This window comes from Mus caroli, unplaced genomic scaffold, assembly GCF_978045245.1.
Source record: "Mus caroli unplaced genomic scaffold, Mus_caroli_1 scaffold_8, whole genome shotgun sequence".
NCBI classification, from domain to species: domain Eukaryota; kingdom Metazoa; phylum Chordata; class Mammalia; order Rodentia; family Muridae; genus Mus; species Mus caroli.
Window position 1 is genome coordinate 17,477,732 of NW_028227263.1, and position 18,457 is coordinate 17,496,188.

The 18,457-nt window shown below is 49.2% G+C and overlaps 2 protein-coding genes across 2 annotated transcripts in view; one reads left to right on the plus strand and one right to left on the minus strand.

The window, feature by feature from the left end:
• Positions 1 to 11,261, plus strand: part of Rusf1 (RUS family member 1) — a 27,255-nt gene extending 15,994 nt beyond the window's left edge. Inside the window, exons 7-13 of the mRNA XM_021167034.3 lie at positions 6,126 to 6,196; positions 6,279 to 6,463; positions 6,548 to 6,605; positions 7,939 to 8,009; positions 8,851 to 8,994; positions 9,096 to 9,173; positions 10,014 to 11,261. Of these exons, the coding sequence (XP_021022693.1) occupies positions 6,126 to 6,196; positions 6,279 to 6,463; positions 6,548 to 6,605; positions 7,939 to 8,009; positions 8,851 to 8,994; positions 9,096 to 9,173; positions 10,014 to 10,111 (705 nt within the window). The 3' untranslated portion in view covers positions 10,112 to 11,261. The remainder of the gene's footprint in view (positions 1 to 6,125; positions 6,197 to 6,278; positions 6,464 to 6,547; positions 6,606 to 7,938; positions 8,010 to 8,850; positions 8,995 to 9,095; positions 9,174 to 10,013) is intronic.
• Slc5a2 (solute carrier family 5 member 2) lies at positions 10,442 to 16,649 on the minus strand. The gene is made up of 14 exons (XM_021167033.3): positions 16,500 to 16,649; positions 15,905 to 15,976; positions 15,724 to 15,828; positions 14,828 to 14,992; positions 14,238 to 14,343; positions 13,442 to 13,522; positions 13,072 to 13,301; positions 12,606 to 12,741; positions 12,234 to 12,341; positions 11,951 to 12,101; positions 11,669 to 11,837; positions 11,377 to 11,592; positions 10,751 to 10,880; positions 10,442 to 10,665 (listed from the first exon to the last, which is right to left on the minus strand). The coding sequence occupies exons 1-14, from the start codon at positions 16,629 to 16,631 to the stop codon at positions 10,442 to 10,444; spliced, it is 2,025 nt and encodes a 674-aa protein (XP_021022692.2). The 5' UTR covers positions 16,632 to 16,649.
• Between the last annotated feature and the right edge of the window lie 1,808 nt (positions 16,650 to 18,457).

The window sequence follows — 18,457 nt, forward strand, 5'->3', positions numbered from 1 at the left end:
TGAGGAAGGGCAGAGGTTGTCGACACAAAACCCACAGCTGTCATCTTAAAGGAAATAAGAAACAGTTTATTCTGGAGCCATTTTGAGTAACCATTGCCCAGGAACACAGAATTGGGTTGCTCTCTTAATTCCATGTTCCAACAGGGAAGCAATTTCAAGACATTTTTATAGTTTTACAGAATAAAGAAAAACATCAAGGCAAATTTATAGTACATTGGTGGATATATCAGAGATGCTTAACAGACAGATTTTTTTTTTAATAAATCTGACTAAGGTCGGTTCTTTAATTAGATCCCTGTCACATTTTGTAGAAACTATAAGATTACTTTGATAAAACAAAATCTTCTTTTTTAAAAAAGTAAATTAATTGTTTGGGAAAAGTTAAAGGTACAGGGCTAAATCACTGCCCCAGTTTTTAGATTTTATTAAAAGCAGAGCCGAGAGGACCACCTCTCCGAGGAGGGGGCTTAGCACATCCTACAGGCCAGTTTCTGTTCTAAGCCCAGGATATTTAAAGCACTACCTGGTCAGAGCCGAAGCAGCTGAGCAGCAGTGTCTGGGCTCAGACTGTTTATTTGATCCCCTTTTTATTTTAAATTTTAGTTACAGTATGAATTAAAAAGAACTGTGGTTAAGCTTGGCTGTTTTAACTAATCAGACCATTTACTTCTCAGACAGTTTGGTTCTGTGAACACATAGCAGTGCAAGCGCATGAGAACACACGGTTGCATGTAAACATGACGCCAGACCGTCCGCTGGACCATCGCAGATTAGACTATCAGTTAGTTCACATTATAATGGCATTAGCAATTCTTATTCCAAAATACATTTTTACAGATATTATTTTAGTATAAAGTCAGATATCTTTGATCTTAAAACCAGAGTGTGACCTGACTCCGAGCTCACTGGGCAGACACCCACAGCTTGACCATTAAGTGACTCTTTAAATTGGACAAGATAAGAACCTAGAAAAGCACGTCTGTAAAGGACAGAGGCAGACTGGAAACAGGTTTTGCTTTGTAATGACATAGTTCTAGGGTAAAATATAGGTTTAGAAATTAGAAAGGTAAGGTATTCATTATTAATACCTGAGGATTTAAGAACATAGCCATCCTGATTATATACAGAGCAAGGTAACCTATATTGTGAATGGTATTGTTGTTTTATATTAAAAAATAGCATTTAATATCTTAGGAAGTAACTCATAGACCCAAAGATACCATTTTAATAGGTTTTAAGAAAGGAAATGAGAGCCTTAATTTATTATACACATAGAAGGCTTTTTAATATATGCTTACACATAGTTTAAGGTATGCCAGGACATAAAAAGTAAATTTAAATTTTTAGTCTGAGACTTTTACTTATTTGTAAAAATTTTAATAACATTTATGATATATATATATATATATATATATATATATATATATATATATATATACACACACAATTGTTTTAAGTACATAGAACAAAATGGATGAAAGAAAAAGTGGTCCCTGTTACTTAGTTATTCCTGGAAATTTTAGGGGCATACTGAGTTCCATTCCTTATTGTTCCATACGTGTAGAATACCATACTAGGACATTCCATCACTTGGAAATGGCATGTGACTCAGTTGCAACCAGGCGTTCAGAAGTCCCCCTCTCTGGCTTTGGAGGGAGTGAGGTGAGCTCGTGAGGAATCTGCCAGGCTGCCTGCTGTCTGTGTGTCAGAACTTTCTGTCCCTGAGAGGGTAGCAGCAGGGATGGGTTTTCATGTCACAGTTGTTCAACATCAAAGGAGTAGTGTCCAAGAGGTCGGTGTGTGGAGTCTGAGGTCCTTGTACTATTGAAAGTTCTTAGAGTAACACTGTAATTCGAGTTAATCAGCTTAGGAATAGTCTTTGGACCTTTAGGGGAAAAGAAGGAATTAGCCTGGTTTGAGGAAAGCTCCCCTGTGGGAAGAAGGAGGGTACTGTAGGAAATGGGGCTTTGTAAGTCGCCCTAAGACAACAGATAATCATAGTAGGACACAGATTGAGATGTCACCCACTGCTGTCTGGGGACTCTCCAGAGACACTTTGCAGCTTTTTGTTGAGGGCATATGATTGAAAAGGATCACGAGCAGGAATCGCTCCTGAGGGTCCAGCACTTCCCTTGCCTGAAGTTCCATAGGCACTGGAGTAAATGGAGACTTCAGTCTTCATATGCCCCGTAGGGCAGATCAGTGCCCCTGACCTTTCCAGAGTAAACCCAGCTAGAGGCAGGCAGTTAGGTTTAAGATTTATCTTTTGGCCCAAGCTTTCATTTGCCTAGCTTATATTGAGGCCAGAGAGTACAGTCAAATATTAGTCTCTCTCTCTTTGTGTTCTAGGGGCATTGTCCTAGCATGTCATAGCGGCAGGTGTAAGGACAGAGAAAGGGCTGGTGTTATTGGTGGTTGGGGTCTGGGCTGGGTGTTCACAGGTCCTTGGTTTCTTAACCCAAGAATTGGAAATAAAGGCTCACACAGATGTGCACAAGAAGCAAGGTAATTTTATTTGGAGCTAAGCCGTCCTCCAGATTAAGACAAGATCCACTGTCATAACTGACAGCTAGCCACGTGAGTGAGTGTACTCGGAGGCTACAGCTTGGTGTTTCTTTCTATGCGGCTGGGAGAAGGAGCTGGTTACTCCCAGGGATAGTTTAGGCTGTTCAATATTTTGATTAATAGATTGTTTCTCTACTGTGAATACCCCTTCTCATAATGCTTCCAATTTTAGTCATGTGCACACTCCATTACATAGTCCTTGTATGGTAAATAGGAGGCTCTCCCTAAACGGCTACTAAAGGAGACAGTTTGCCTTACTGCACATACACCCCAGACCAGTTCAGGCCAGATTGGCTTTTCTGCTCATTATACCTGGATATGTTAGGAATACATTTGAATAGAAACTGTCTAAATTTGATAATTACCAGGGGCAGGGCAGCTCATACTATTTTTCAGAGATAGGAGACTGGAAGCCCAGTGCAAGTCAGGGATGGCAGAGTTTTTGAAGGCGCTGGGTGCAGTGTTTGGAGAGGGGTGTGTGTGCAAAGTACATGCAGATGAAGGAGCCAGGCTGTTCAGTGCATTATAACAAGAGACCAAAACCAGGTGGGAACCCTGGGCGCACAGGGCCTCTGAAGTGAAGTAGAATGTCTCCTGATGGCACTCTGGACCCAAGACCAATCTTCCTGTCTTTAGTTACCCAAACATCCTTGGGGAAAACTCCCCAACATATGGCCCCAAAGGAATTAGAGACACTGGTTTGTGCTCCCCGCTCCCCCTCTCTTCCCCAACTACCTGGTGCAGAGCCCTGCTGCTTGCGTCATTGAAGTGTCTCCTGTGCTGAAGCTGATTACGGTCTCTATCCTAACATGCTCTAAAAAATTAAACAAAAATGGAGGGAACCGAAAACCAAATGGGCTCAGAGCTCTTGGTTTGAAATCACTGTGAAGGGTAAAGGACGGGGGTGCAGTGTTCTGTTTGGATTTCACCTCTAGCATCACTTCCCTTGGGGATAAATGTTTTCTGGTTATGGAGAAGACATCTGCGAGGTGAACGGTAGAAACCCAGAGTCACCTCAGCTGCAGAGACTTAAGTCTCCTGAGCAGCATGGGCTCAGCACCCACAAGCCGCCATATAAACCAGTTCTGGAGCTAGCCTTTCCTGGTGCCAGCTATTCTTTAGTCCTTGAGTCCTGCAGTAGAACCCTAGACTATCAACCCTTGCCCCCATGAAGAATTGTCCTTGTAGAGAAGAAGTGTGAGCTGGAAGGCACCTGCAGGCACTGACATTCCAACTGGAGGCAGTAAGATCCTGCACAGATCTGTGTTAGCTTTCATTTCATCATGTGGTGAGGGACACCCGGGAGACAGTACTTTACTTAATAATTCATGTTATTAAGAAGGGAGAGCATTGCCACCCCTCCTTAATAAAAGAGCACCTGCATACAGACTCAGGGAGAAAAAAGGACGAGAACTGGGGGAATAGGCACTGCGTAAAGTAGTGTGTGTGTGTGTGTGTTGGGGGGGGGGCGGCTTGCAGTTCCCACTCTTATAAACTTTCAGGCTTTGGAGGGTGATCAAAGAGACCCAGGAAGATGGAGTTAAAAATTTTCATAGGACTGGAAGAATGTGAATTGACTATAAACAGGACATAAAGTTAAAACAATGGTTAAATACACAATGTCTATCACTATCAAGATTATGATAAATATAACCCATTTCTGCCAAAAACAAAACCAAAAAACTAGCGATCCAATTCTAACCCTTTTTACCAATGAGATGGTGGTATTTGGCATGAGCTCAGTCGGATTTGTAGATCTTATAAAGCAAAAGGCATTACCATAATTGTCAGGAACATACAGACAACATTTTGTTTAAATGAAGTTGTTAAAAGAGTTGATCTTGATTTAAAGCCTCAACAACACTTTTGTGGCACCTACATCCTGTAAAACTCACCTGCACCGGCCCCACCCGCCTGAACCCTTGGGGTGAGTCAGGCACATGGCTCATAGCAGCCTCCTTGCACAGAGCCACTTCTCCATCCTCTTGGTGGGAGGTAGACATTGTAAAGGATGAAGAGAACAAAGGAATGCAGAGAGGACAGGGATGTGAAGGTGAGTTCTGGCAGAGTGGACCTCCGGCGTCACGGGGACCCCGAGGATGGCACCTTCATGATTCACTTCTGCCTTCACACACCTGTAGCCCATCCCCTGCCTTAGAAAGCCAGGCCCGCTAGGAAGCAAGTGCTGGCTCTGCCATCACGGCCCTCCAAGCCCTTACAGCACTGTCTTGTTTGTGACACACGAGGGATCTGCATGCAGAGACTCAGGGCCTGAGGCAGAAGAGAGGATAAAGCCTGGAGATAGATGTTTCAGAGGGAATCTTGGACAACAGGTAGCGAGTCTTCAGAGGAGTCTCCTTGGGAACCCTTCCTGGTTCTGACATATTCCAGGGGAGCCTAGGGTTCCTCTTAGAGGTTCTTAGCCTCCTTAGTGAAAGAGTTCAGAAACGAACCCAGAAGGAAGCTCCAGGATAACTTTATTAATAGTTTAGTAGGAGAAAAACACAGTAAAAGTTAAGTGAAAATTCCCAGCAGCCTCCAGGAAGGAAGCTGGAGAAAAAGTTACATCTTTTAAGTTAGGCATGGAATTAAAATGGATTCTTTAAAAGAGGTAAAAGTCAACCAGGAATGGAAGTGGGCTAGTGAGCTGAGAAACGAGTTTACAAAAGCACGCAGCCCAGCTGTTGTGCTCTTTTGCTCTTTTACGAATGCGCGCCCTGCACCCCACCCTGTAGTTCTCTGGAGTGCTGTTTGTTAGGTGATGCCAAGGTAAAGAAGGACCCCAGTCCTCCTCAAACCTCGGCTCCCTTGTCTCGAGGCAGCTTTGCTGCTGAGCGCTCACTTGTTGCAACTTTACATGGCTACCTGGCTGACTTTACCTGTAGAAACAGAGGCTTTCTGCTCCTGTGTTCCTGACTGCCTCCATCCCTAGTTCACCACTTCATATGCGGGCTTTAGTCCCTCAGCCTTTCTCCTTCCGAGGAAGGCTAGGAGCAAAAAGAGCTGGTGAGCCTCAGGGCCTCTCCATGCCAAGACCAGCTTTCCCCAGAATCCCGATAGCTAGGATCCATAGCTTGTGGTCTTGACTGATGTCCCGGGGCCACAGCAGGGTTCCTTTCCCCCAAGTGTCTTCATTCTGGCTAGTGGAAGGCTCTGGTCACATGGGTCCACAAGCAGAAGGTCAAAGCCATTCCTTGCCATCCTGGGGTTCCGTGGATACCAATCAAGGAGGGACCCACCTTTTCCAGCACACTGCAGGAAATTAGATGTGCACAGCCCAGAGTGCCCATTGTAGGACTGCTCAGGTGAGTCTTGGAAGTCAACCAAGGTGTGTCCCAAGGGCATTCTAAGAAGTATGGTGTCTACTGAGCAGAGAAATTCCCAGCATCTTTTAAATAGCAGCTTACTCACCAAAACATTAAAAGTATAGTTGGCACTCCCATCAGGGCAGGGAGCCCTGGGTGGTTTTTGAAGCCCTAAGGACTATAATAAAAAGCACCGACATTTTTTCCGGCTTTCTGGGAAGCCCTCTAACGCTCAGCTTCTCTGCTCTTTTCCAGGAGACAGTGGTGAACCTAGCAGGGCTACTGGTCAGCCTTTTGATGCTTCCTCTGGTATCAGATTGCCCAAGGTAAGCCAGGAGTGAGGCTGTGGTGAAGATGCCGGCTCAGCCTCTTCCTGTGTCCATTGGCTACCGTACTCTCTGGTCCCAGCCTCAGCCTTGGCTGTTTCGTCCTGCTCACCGCCCTCCACATCTATGCCAACTACCGGGCAGTCCGAGCCCTTGTCCTGGAGACCTTGAATGAAAGCCGCCTCCAGCTGGTCCTAGAGCACTTCCTGCAGAGGGGAGAGGTACTTGAGCCTGCTTCAGCCAATCAGATGGAGCCACTGTGGACAGGTGATCCATCCCTTTGGTCTCAGGTTCCTGGGTTTCCCAGCCTTCCTTCCCCCTCCACCTGAGCTTCCTGACTGCTTCCAACAGGTTTCTGGCCATCCCTGTCTCTGTCCCTGGGTGTTCCCCTACACCACTTGGTCTCCAGGTGAGTGGTCCAATACCTCCTGCTTCCCACACTTCCCACATAAGCTCCTGTTTTCAGTTACACACTGATGTTTGGTCAGGTTTCACTGTATAATCTGTTCTAGGTTTCTTATTGCCATTGTACAGCATCAGAGATCAGCGAGAGCTCGTGAGGGAAGCAGGAAATAGAACCGAGAGATAAGTGATAGCAGCAAACTGCCTTCTGAATACCCCTGTAGATACCCATAGACCAAAGTAGCCCTCAGCATCCTTAACATGCATGGATGGCAGTGGTGCAGACTCAGGACCACCCGAGATGCACAATACAGATGAAGGATGTGGCCCATCCTGAATCAAGTTACCTCGACCCATCCCCTCTAAGGCTCATGGGGCATTGTGTAAGAGGGGGCAGGAAGTCTGTATGCTGGAAGACAGGGTAAAAAGCTCTAAATGCCATTATCTGCACTCAGTATGATCTGGTTTACTGTTTTCTGGTGTCATAAACACCATGAACAAAAGCAACTCCCAGAGGGCCAGGTTTCTTTGGCTTATAATTCCAGGTCACACTCAGTCATCAAAGGAAGTTAGGGCAGGAACTAAGACAGAAGCCATGCTGTTAACTGGCTCACTCACCACCTCAGGCTCAGCTAGCTTTCTTATGCAACCCTGGCCTGACTGCTGAAGGGTGGTGTCACCCCAACAGATCATCAATCAGACAGTCTCTCACAGACGTGGCCATAGGCCAACCTGGGCAAGGAAGGCAGTTCTTTGGTTGAGGTTCCCTCTTCTCTGGTGACTCCTGAGTCATGTCAAGGTGACACAAGCTAAGCACCTCAGAGTACAACCGATGGAGTCATTAACTCACAGCTGTCGTTCCCTACACTAAGCTCGCACGAGGCTGACCATACCTGTCAGCCAGGGAAGAGGACTATTAGCTCGGAATAGGTTCCAGCCTTCAGCCATAGCTCCAAGCCCATAGTCATGAAGAAGGCCCTGGTTCACCTCGGTGGGCCACAAAACAAAGCAAATAGACAGTAAATATGAAAGATTTGTGGGAGACGCAAGGTGGGAGCGGTGTAAATGGTCAGTATGCATGATGTATTATATGCAACACTGGAAATCATAATTTTTGCAAAAGATGTTTATTGATGATGGAGGGGTTTATAGATGAAGGAAGGGATGTACATGGGGAAGACTGTACAGGAAGAGAGAAGGTGGGAGGGGCTAAGGCAATAGCTAGGGAAATGGGCAGTGAGCAGAAGCCAATGGCAAACGGACAGTTACAGCCAACAGTTTAACCAAGTGGGTCCTGCTGCCTTGCTTTCGCTGCCCCAGTGCACTCTTCTCTCCCTCAGTGTCTCTGAGCTGAAGCAGCTGGTTGAGGGCCATCACGAGCCGTACCTGCTTTGCTGGAACAAGTCACGACGTGAGTGTGCTGCAGCTTCCCCGTCTTCACTCCTCTGACTCCAGGCCTCCAACTCCCGGACAGTTTGGAGGCTGCCTAGAGTCCTAGAGAGTACTCTAGACCAAAATTTTGATGCATTCAAATGAATAGCTTCATGCCCTAGTGAATTCGCTGTATCCCTCTATGACAGTGGTTCTCAACCTGTGGGCAGCAACCCCTCTGGGGGTTGAATGACCCTTTCACAGGAGTCACACATCAGATACCCTTCATATCAGGGATTTACAGTATGATTCATAACAGTAGCAAGTTACAGTTTTGAAGTAGCAACGAAAATAATGTTATAGCTGGGGATCACCGTAACAGGAGGAACTGTGTCAGAGGGTCACCGCATGACCTTTGACATGCAAACTGCTGATCTAGAACATGATGCTACAAGTTGTCTTACTACTTGTGGCATTTTCCTAAGGATTGAGTAGGGTGATTTCGTAAAGAGTGCTTTCTTTGTACATTACAACATATTCAGGTAAGACTGTGGCCCTTGGCTTCTCTGTAGATCACTTTGTCTCTTACCCTGAGTCCTTTGTTAGGCAATGAGTCCTCCGGATTTGCTGATTGTAATGTGTTAAAGGCGTTAATGTTCGCTGATGAGAAAAGTTGCCTCTTGGAGCTACTGTGAAGTTGCTCTTGAAAACTGAGCACTTCAGTCTGGCTAAAGAAACAACAGGAGTTGAAGATGGGAAGGGAAGAGTGGGGACTTCCATGTCTGGCAATGGCCTCAGGCAGATGAGAAAAATCAGAAAAATGGGTTGAAGGCATTTGAGGAATAGTTATTCTGATCTGGCTGTCTCTTGGGTCTCTTCAGACCAGGTACAGGTTGCCCTGAGCCAAGAAGCAGGCCCCGAGACTGTCTTAAGGGCTGCCACCCATGGGCTGATTCTCGGAGCCCTGCAGGAAGATGGGCCACTTCCAGGAGAGCTGGCAGAGCTGAGGCACCAGGTGCAGGCTGGTAAGAGCCGTGTGGTCTCATGCTGATTCCAGCAGGGGTGGGGAAGGGTGGGCTATCTGTTCTGCCGAGGATGTGAGAATTCCTGATTTTACATCCACCAGATCCTAAGAAAGAAAGCTGGATTCTTGTCAGGGAGACCCATCAAGTGTTGGACACACTGTTCCCAAAGTTCTTGAAAGGTAACACCATCCCCGGGCTCCTGCATGGGAAACAAAGGCCTGCTTTCGTCTGTGCTCTTCAGTCTGGGTCTCTTGTTTCCCTGCCTACAGGACTGGAGTTCAGGTTGGTCTCTGATATTGATAGCCTATAAGCCAAATTGGTCTTAAAGCATCTACTTCTTTCTGCCCTTTTCCATGTGCTATGGCTGATTTCTCTCTGCACAAAATTTTAGCTTCATTTTCTGCCACAGAAAATCCCAACAGAGGAGCCCAAGTAGCATAAGAGGCTGCATCAGCCTGCACCTCTGCTCATGTAGCCCATCCCTGCAGTGAGAATTCTGGAAGTTTGGTTTCTTTTAAAAACACAGAAAGATTATAAGATTATGTGCTTTGTGTTAATCCCAGGTATAGGGATATGAGGCTGCTGAGGACTGTCCGCAGCAGCTGACTGCGATTGGCCTTGTGCTCCAGAGCCATGGTTTTGCCAGCTGCGGATAGTTTCTGCAATTATGTGACTTTTGGAATTCTGGGAACTTTTCGTAGGGTATATACATGCTAGCTCCCCAAAAGGTAGGGTGGGTGGTTGTTGGTCATTCGGGAGTGGGGGGTTGGTTGCAGTTTGTTAGCAGCCATGGTCAAAGAAGAAACAAAAGGAAAGACATTAGATTCAGGGATCTCTCTCTCTCTCTCTCTCTCTCTTTCCCCTCTCTCCTTCTTTCTCTCCTATCTAGTGATGGAGGTGAAACTGGGGGGATAAAGGGTGAGAAAAAGAAGAACTCACAGAGTAGCCAAGACCAGCTACACATCCCCAGGTTCAGCCTAGAGTCTCTTCCCTGGCCTCATCCTGTGACCTTTTCCTAGGACTGCAGGCTGCTGGCTGGAAGACGGAGAAACACCATTTAGAGGTGGATGAGTGGAGGGCCACATGGCCCCCGTCTCCAGAAAAGAAGGTCTTATGAGCAGCCGTGCTCCAAGCCCAGGACCCAGAGCAGGAGCCCAGAGACCAGGATGAAGCCAAGAGCAACGATGTTTCAGCCACAACAGGATGTTAGGAGGGCAGTTTTATTTTTGTATAGGCAAACCTCTATGACCAATTGGCCATCATCTTGTGAAAAGTGACAACCAATCAAATGGACTGGACCCCAGGTAAAGAGGAAGGGAACTGGTTCCTTCCTGCTGTATTCTTGCCCTGTTTCTTTTCTGGGATCCACTCCAAGCTGCTCACCCTCACTCTTTGTGAGGCTTAGACATGCCCTGGTTGTAGCTCATGGCATCCAACACCCTCGACTCTATGCATAGAAGCCCCAGAGGAACACAGCCACGGTCATCATGAGTAGGGCGTTGAGGTTGACTACTCGTGCCCAGCCGGGATCCTCACTGATGTCCTCCAGCTGCCTGGTGGTTGCCGCCACCTCCTCCGTAGTGGGCGGAGGACTCCCCGACCCACTCCTGCTCATCCCACAGAACCAAAGCAGGCACCGGCGGAGCAGGCCTGGAGCCGGGGACTGGACCTCTGGAAGGAATGGGGAGCACACAGTTAGCCTGAAAGGAGTTAGCTCCTCAAGCTCCCCAGGGTACCCTCCCGGGCTCTGCCTTACCTTCCATCTCCATTGCACATTCCTGGCCCCCGTTCTGCACAGGAGCAGGGGCTGGACCTTCTAACTCATCAGCATCCAGGTCCTCCCGCTCCTCCTTGCTGTGCCGGAGACTGAAAACCAGGCGGTGGAGCTGGGAAGTTAGGGAGAAGGGACCAGGTGGGAGTTCTGGCCGTCACCCCAGGTCCATGCTGGCACACAGCTTTGTCACTGTCTACACACACACACACACACACACACACACAGACTCCCTTCTGGCCTGCAGGCCTGCCCAGGCCCAGCTCACTCAGACTCCTCTTGCCAGGACAGTCTGCCTTCACACTGAACCCCGAGCTCTTCATCTAGTATTAAAGTCTTCGGCCCTGCCCAGTCCCGTGTTTCACCCCAAGTTTTAGGTCTACACGGAGAATCATAGTTCTTCAGTTCTGATACTTCATATTCCTATTGTCATTTGCTCTGCTTCCCAAAAAATGTCAAGTAAATGTGCTTGTCCTGGAGACCCCTTCATACTGCACTCGCGGCCTCTGGCCTCTGTGGGTGTTCCTTGAAGCAGACTGGCTACAGGGGTGAAAGGGCTCATCTATCCCATACAGTTCTGTGGTCTCTCGGCCCCCTTGGCCAGCACTTACATGCTTCTGAGGGATGGGCGCAGTGCACAGGGAGATTCCAAGTGTGAGGATGCCAGAGCAGATGAAGAGAATGATGGCAAAATAGAGGTAGTGTACCCGGCAGAAGAGCGCTGGGCACGCTGAGGGTCGCACACAGCTGCCCGAGCCAAAGAAGAACTCGGGTATGAGACGAGCTAGGCCCATCAGCAGGCCCCCAACTAGTCCCCAGAAGGCTCCCTATGGGAAAAACAGCGTTAGCCTACTCAAGCTGCCCGAGCCTCACCCGGAGTTCACGTGAACGTGCCCTTCTCACCTTCTCATTAACACGGGGCACAAAGAGTGCGAGCACAAAGACCGCAGACACTGGAGGCGCCAGATAGCTGGAGACAGACTGAATGTAATCGAAGAGCTGCCCACCCTGCGCTGCCTGCACCACTGGCAGCCAAGCCACGGACACCGCCACGATAAATACCACCCAGAGCCTGTAGTTGCGGACAATCAGATTTCACTGAAGCCCCGCCTTCCCCATTACCCTCCTGGTGCTCCGCCCACATCCCAGGGTCATTAGTGGAGCCGGGTGGGAGCCAGACCACACCTTCCAACTAGCAGTAGCTCCCTATCACCTGCACGGGGCCGCAGGCGCGTGTAGATATCCATGGTGAAGAGCGTGCTACTGCTGTTAAAGATGGATGCCAGAGAAGACATGAGGGCAGCCAGCATGACTGCCAGCATGAGTCCACGCAGACCTGTGGCCAAGAGGAGCTGTCAGGCCAAGGCCTTCAGTGCGTTCAAGGTGGTGAAGGGTTGACTAGGTGACCCTCCCACAGGCAGTCCCTGCAGGCTTGGCCAAGGGCAATCCGTTTCCAGCCCTCACTCACCATTGGGCATGAGCTTCACCACAAGCCGTGGGTAGGCGATGTTAGAGCAGCCCACCTCAGTGCCACACACCCGCTTACACACCTCAGGTACCACACATGCCACCTCATCTGCAAGAAAGAAGCTATTAGGTGGCTAGGAAGGACCAGGATCTGGAAACGAGAGTCCCTGAAACCTAGTGTGAACAGTGAATCCTAGAGATGGTGCTTCTGGTGGGAAGCAAGACTGAGATACCAGGTCCCCAGCTCTTAGGATAGTAGCAGGTATAACTGGCAGGCACTTGAATCCTTGAGCAAAAATAAAAAGTGGGGGGTGGGGAGAGGATCTGGATGTGGGTCACAGTACTGCTGAGGCTGGGGTGATTCGGGCAGTACCTGGGTAGAGAATACGGCTGATCATGCCTGGCATGACCATGAGGAACATGGGCATCAGCTTCAGGTAGCCACACAAGATGCACCCAGCTTTGATGTGAGTCAAATTCTTTCCAGCCAGGCACCGCTGCACTATTACCTGGGATAAGAGGCATCCAGATATATAGGTCATCCCTGTAACTCACAGCCCACAGGCCTCGCCTCTGCTCTCCATGGCCCCTTAGCACTAACCTGCAACCCCACTCTGATTCATACCCACCCCCCAGCTCTACAGAGCCCCTGCTACACCTCCATCCTCCGATCCTGCCACTGGATTCTGACTTCATGGTTCACCCTGGCATGATCTATCAGCTCAGGGCCTGATTCAGCCTAACTCCAAAGGGCGGTGTCACCGTCGACCAGCACAGGGCATTTAGAGTTCTGTCCCGGGCACGTGCACACACACCACCCCTGGCACACCTTGACCTACCTGATCGCTGCACCAATACCAGCCCGAGACAATGGTAAGCCCCAGGAGCAGCGCAGGCCACGGCAGGTCTCCTGTCAGGGGGTCACGCAGCAGGTGATAGGAGTCAGGCCTCGGCTGGTAGCAGGTGCTGGAGATGTTGCCAACAGCTGGATCCTTGGACACCGTCAGTGAAGTCATTGCTCCCAGGTATTTGTCGAAGAGACCCGAGTACCCGCCCACTTCATGGAAAGCTGTGCAGGCAGGGTTGTCAGGGGATCTGGCCCTCCTTAGGACCCACATTGGCAGAGACAAGCAAGGTTCCAGCCCCTTATATTAAAAGCTCTGCGGCAGCAAAGAGCCATGCCCTGCCCACAGTGGGTAAAGCCCGTACCATAACCAGTGAGGATGAAGGCCCCAGCAAGAATGACGAAGGTCTGCACAGTGTCTGTGTACATCAGTGCCGCCAGCCCTCCTGCAACAAGCCCCAGTCAATGAAGGACAGCACAGTTGCTGGCCCCTGGCACCCATGCTTTTTGAGACCAAGAAAAGGACCCATTCTAGAGAACAGAGTTTATAAGAATGAGGTTGGGCTTGTGCACTGGGGCACCGGGAGGCAGAATTGCGTTTGATTCAGAGATCATTTGAGACTCCAATGATTCCTTCTTGGCCAGGAATGCTTGTGGTGCAAGTCTCCTACAAGCCACTGCTTAGCCTGTTTTCTCCACTGGGTGATAGGGTGGGGTGATAAGGCCCAGGCCTTCCTTGCGCCCCGTCCTGCAGCAGGCCCCAAGCCCACTTTGGCACCACCCTACCCATTGTGTGCATGATCTGGGATCCTGGGAACTGCACAGAATTTAGCCAAAGATCCCGGAGATTCACCAGGTCAACTCTTGAGACATCCAAGAAGGCCAGGAGCTTGTAAACTATTTCCCTCCTTCTCACTATTGAGACTTCCTCAGCACTTGCTGGGTACCTGACCTTACAGTCCAAACCCAAGGGGCATTGAAAGAAAGGGGATTTGTTTTCCCCAGAGTTAACTCGACTTGTATGATATCACACTTCTGTAGCTCTGTCTCACGTTCCTGTTTCCCAATAGAACCAACGGCTCCCCTCTTATGTTGCAGGCCAGCTCTCTGTCACCACCCTCAAGCTCCTTGCCTCCCACCCCGCCACTCCCGTGCAGCCACCTGTCACAGTATAAATCATGGTGATGCCCAAGAGAGCGATGACCGAAGCGTAAATGTTCCAGCCCAGGGCCTGTTGAATGAATACTGCCCCGGAGAACATATCCACCTTTCAGGAGAGAGCATATACATAGATGAGAGGCCAAGGCAGAGATTCAGGTCCAACGCCTGCCCGGAAACCATTCATCCTGTGTGGCCATACCTCAAAAGCCCATTCTTTTTTGTTATTGTTTGTTTTGTTTTGTTTTGTTTTGTTTTGTTTTGTTTTCTTTCGAGACAGGGTTTCTCTGTATAGCCCTGGCTGTCCTGGAACTCACTTTGTAGACCAGGCTGGCCTCCAACTCAGAAATCTGAGTGCCTCTGCCTCCCAAGTGCTGGGAATAAAGGCATGCGCCACCACACCTGGCAACAACCTGGTCTTCCCAGGTCCCGAGCACTGTACCCACAGCTTGGAGACTTGCTCTTTCCAGGCCCCACCCCTCATGCTGATTCTTGCTTTTCTCCTTGTTCCCGCCCCTTCCAGAGGTCTCTGAAGACTTCACTGGGTGGTTCTACCTTTCTAAGCGTCTGTACCGCACACCACACGTGCTCACCGAGATCTTGGTGAAAATGTACAAAAAAAGCGAGAGCACGGACAGGTAGAGGCGAATACGGTGCCCACCAAAGCGCTTGCGGAGGTACTGAGGCATTGTGATCACACCAGCGGTCAGATACACTGGCACGAAGAGCCATCCGAGGAGCAGCACCACGAAGAGCGCCTGTGGGAACAAATGACAGCCCGGGACAGCATCCTGAGCAGGCCTGTCCTAGTCCTCACACCCAGAACCCAGAAGACACAGCGGAACTGCCTGGGCCCTGGACAGGAAGGGAAAGAATCTTGACATCTTCCCGGCACCTTAACTATATAGAACCCTTTTGGGCTTACAGACCATCACCTCTAACTCGTCTCCCCCAAGGTCGTTATGGCCCCTCCCTGTCTCTCCAGCAAATGAACCTGTGTGCACAGACTCTTCAGACAGACCTCAGCATCTGCCAGGCAGGCCTGCCTCCCCTCCTCCACTGGCCCAAGAATTTTACCCTCATAGTCTCAGTTCAGAGGCCTCTTACAGGAAGGCTCAAACCCTCATCTTTCCAACTGTCCTTGTTTTTGCAAAGAACTTCAGTTCAGCCTAGAGTTGCTCACAGACTACAGCATCAAAGAATATCGAGACAGGTACTTCATCAGTGAGGTGCCGGCCCCATTTCAGAGTGGTCAAGGCCAACCGAGGACTGATGCTGGCGTATACAGAAAGTCAGGAGCAGGGTCCGCCTGAACCCTACTGCTATAAGCTAGCTCGTGATCCTTGCTCCCAGCCCAACCTCACCGCCCCCCACCCCCACCCCCACCCCCCTGCAAACTGGGCTGTCCCAACTTGTTCATATCCCCATGCCAGGAGCTTCCCCAAGTTGTGATCTTTCAGGTGGATTATTATAGAAAAGAAGACCTCACATTCCACTCAAATCCAGCCACCGCCAAGCCACTTGCTGCACCAGTCCCTGCCAGGCCCACAAAATGTCCGCTGCCGATGTTGCTGGCGAACAGAGAGGCTCCAACCTGGGTGGCCAGAAATGGGGGTGAGCTAGGCTGCTCCTCCAGGGTCCCTCCCATCCCATCCCCCAGCCCCTCTCACCGGCCACCACACCATGCTCCGTCCTGCCAGGAAGTAGCCACCAACTGTGCCTCTATTGGTTCTGAACATAGACTGGGAAACAGAAGTGGGGGGAAACTGGGATTGGGGCACATCTTTGGACTTCCTTAGCTTCCTCAACACATTCCTCAGCCTTGTTTCAGGCTGAAGATTAACCAGCCCTGGACTCCCCAGACTGCACCTCCTTACCCCCAACCTTCCCCGACACTCAGAACATCCCAGGCCCTAATCCTAGCGCAACTCCTGGAATCTAGATATGCCTAGATTCAGTCTAACTTGCCTGGTGGCCTTAAATATAGGCTGCTGCTCAGCCATGATACAGACGTGGGAACTAATACATCTCTTAGAGCACTTGTTAGAACACTTGAATTAAAGAAAAACCTATTGATACCCTCAGTCTCTTTTGCACAATCCAGAAGGTATGAAGACAAAGAATTAAAATTGGCTTGCCTACTAAATCTAGGTTTCTCCCTCATTATATCCAAGCATTTTTCTCCCACTCCTCTCTAAGGTCTCCCTAAATTTTTACCTCAAGCCCCAGAAGCATTTCCCTATCCAACCCCCCTCAATGTCTCACCCACAAGCCAACACCAATGACCAGCAGGAAATAGGCAGCGATGACCAGAATGTCAGCAGGATTATCAATCAGGACCTTCTGCTCCCCAAGTTCAGAGCCTGCCTCTACGTGTTGCTCCATTCTCTCCAGCATCTGCCCCTCAAGGGGCTAGTCCCTGGATTCCCCTGGGGGAAGGATTAATGGTTACCTCAGGAGCACTGAGCCGACAAGTCCCCCAGGTCTCAGCCTCCCTCTCCAGCTTTATTTAGCTGAATCAGGATCTATCAAGGCCGAAGGCTGGTCCTGGGGCGCTGGACCATTTGGAATTCAAGATCACTCCTTCCTGGGTTTAGGATCCATCCTATACCCAGTGTTCCAAGCAAAGTTCCTTCCTGCATTCTCTGAAAATACACCCTCTAGCTTTGATTAGGAAGGTCTGAATCCAACTCTGACAGTGTCCTCCGCACAAGTCCTCCATAGCACCCCCTGACAGTCAGCAGGACACACATGTTCCTCAGCCTGACTGTCACACATGCCTCCCCTGACTTCTGCCATACAAAACCTAGAGGGAAAAAATCACATTTCCTTCACTCTCCTGCCCTTCCCAACCCAAATACTTTCTACTTTCTCTTTGCTCTATCCTAAGAATTGTTTTAAATTTATTTTTAAAAATTTTTATGCAATATATTTGGGCAAATTTCTTCCTCTCCCTCAACTTTTCCCAGATCCCCTCCCCTCTCTGATCAAAAAAGAAGAAGAAGAAGAAGAAGAAGAAGAAGAAGAAGAAGAAGAAGAAGAAGAAGAAGAAGAAGAAGGAAGAAGAGGAGGAGGAGGGAGAGAGAGAAAGACAGAGAGAGAGAGAGAGAGAGAAAGAAACAAAGAAACAAAGAAAGGAAGGAAGGAAGAAGAAAAGCACAAAAACAAACCCAAGCAAACAGAAAACCAAACACGGAGTGTGTTTTGTGTTGTCCAACTCTTCCTGAGCGCGTGGCCTGCCTTGGGGTACAGTTGAAACACCCAGTGTCTCTCCAATGAAGAAAACCCATTTCTCTCTCCCAGTAGCTGTCAACTGCAAGTAGTTTCTTGCTTAGGAATGGGACTTTGTGCCCACATCTCATTTTCCATGCTCGGATTTTATTTGGTTCGAACTTGTGCAGGTCTTGTGCATGCTATCGCAGTCTGTGAGTTCAGACATTGGTCTTGTGCATGCTAGCATGGTCTGTGAGTTCAGATATCGGTCTTGTGCATGCTATCACGGTCTGTGAGTTCCGTGTTGTGTCTGTCTCACTCTGCTTTCCTGAAGGCGACCTCCAACTCTGACTCTTACAATCTTTGCACCTCCTGTATAGAACCTGCAGAGGGGTGAGACTCAAGCATCCCATTGAAGTCTGAGTGCTCCCAAGTCTCACTCTCTGCAAGTCGTCCAGTCACGGACAGTCCTGTTAATCACCGTCTACTCCAAGAAGCTCCTCTGGTGAGGTTTCAGTGATGCACTGACCAATGGATGTAGCCAGCGATATGTCATTAGGAGTCATAGCCCTGTGCCCATAGCAGAATAACTGTAGTGCGCTTTCCCTTAGAGCCCTTGCTCTATCTAGTTTCAGGTTCTCAGGCATTTTAGCAGTGTCAGGGATGGGTCCCATTTCATAGAGTGGACCTTAAATACACCCCCCCAAAAGTGGTCAGTTGCTCCCATAATATTTGTGCGCCAGTGGGCACGCCCTTTGAGCAGGTCTCTGGTGTGAGTCTCAGGGTGTGGCTGAGGGGGACGGCTGATTACCTTCCTCCTGAGCACTTTGCAGCACTGTGACCATCGTCGATGGGGTGAAGCTTCTAGTCACACAGCTCAATTTCTCAATGTTCAATGATATCAATAAGTACCATCCTCAGCCATAGGGTCTTACCATCAGGGTATGAGAGCACCCAGTAACCTTGGCAACAGCTTTTGTAATGATTGAGGCTACCATTAGTTCTCTATG

Coding starts and splice junctions, on each gene's coding strand:
- Slc5a2 (XM_021167033.3), bottom strand. CDS start 16,631: ATGCTGGAGAGAATGGAGCAACACGTAGAGGCAGGCTCTGAACTTGGG. Junction 15,977..16,499: donor TCATTGGTGTTGGCTTGTGG/GTGAGACATTGA, acceptor TCTGTTTCCCAG/TCTATGTTCAGAACCAATAG. Junction 15,829..15,904: donor GGAGCATGGTGTGGTGGCCG/GTGAGAGGGGCT, acceptor CTGGCCACCCAG/GTTGGAGCCTCTCTGTTCGC.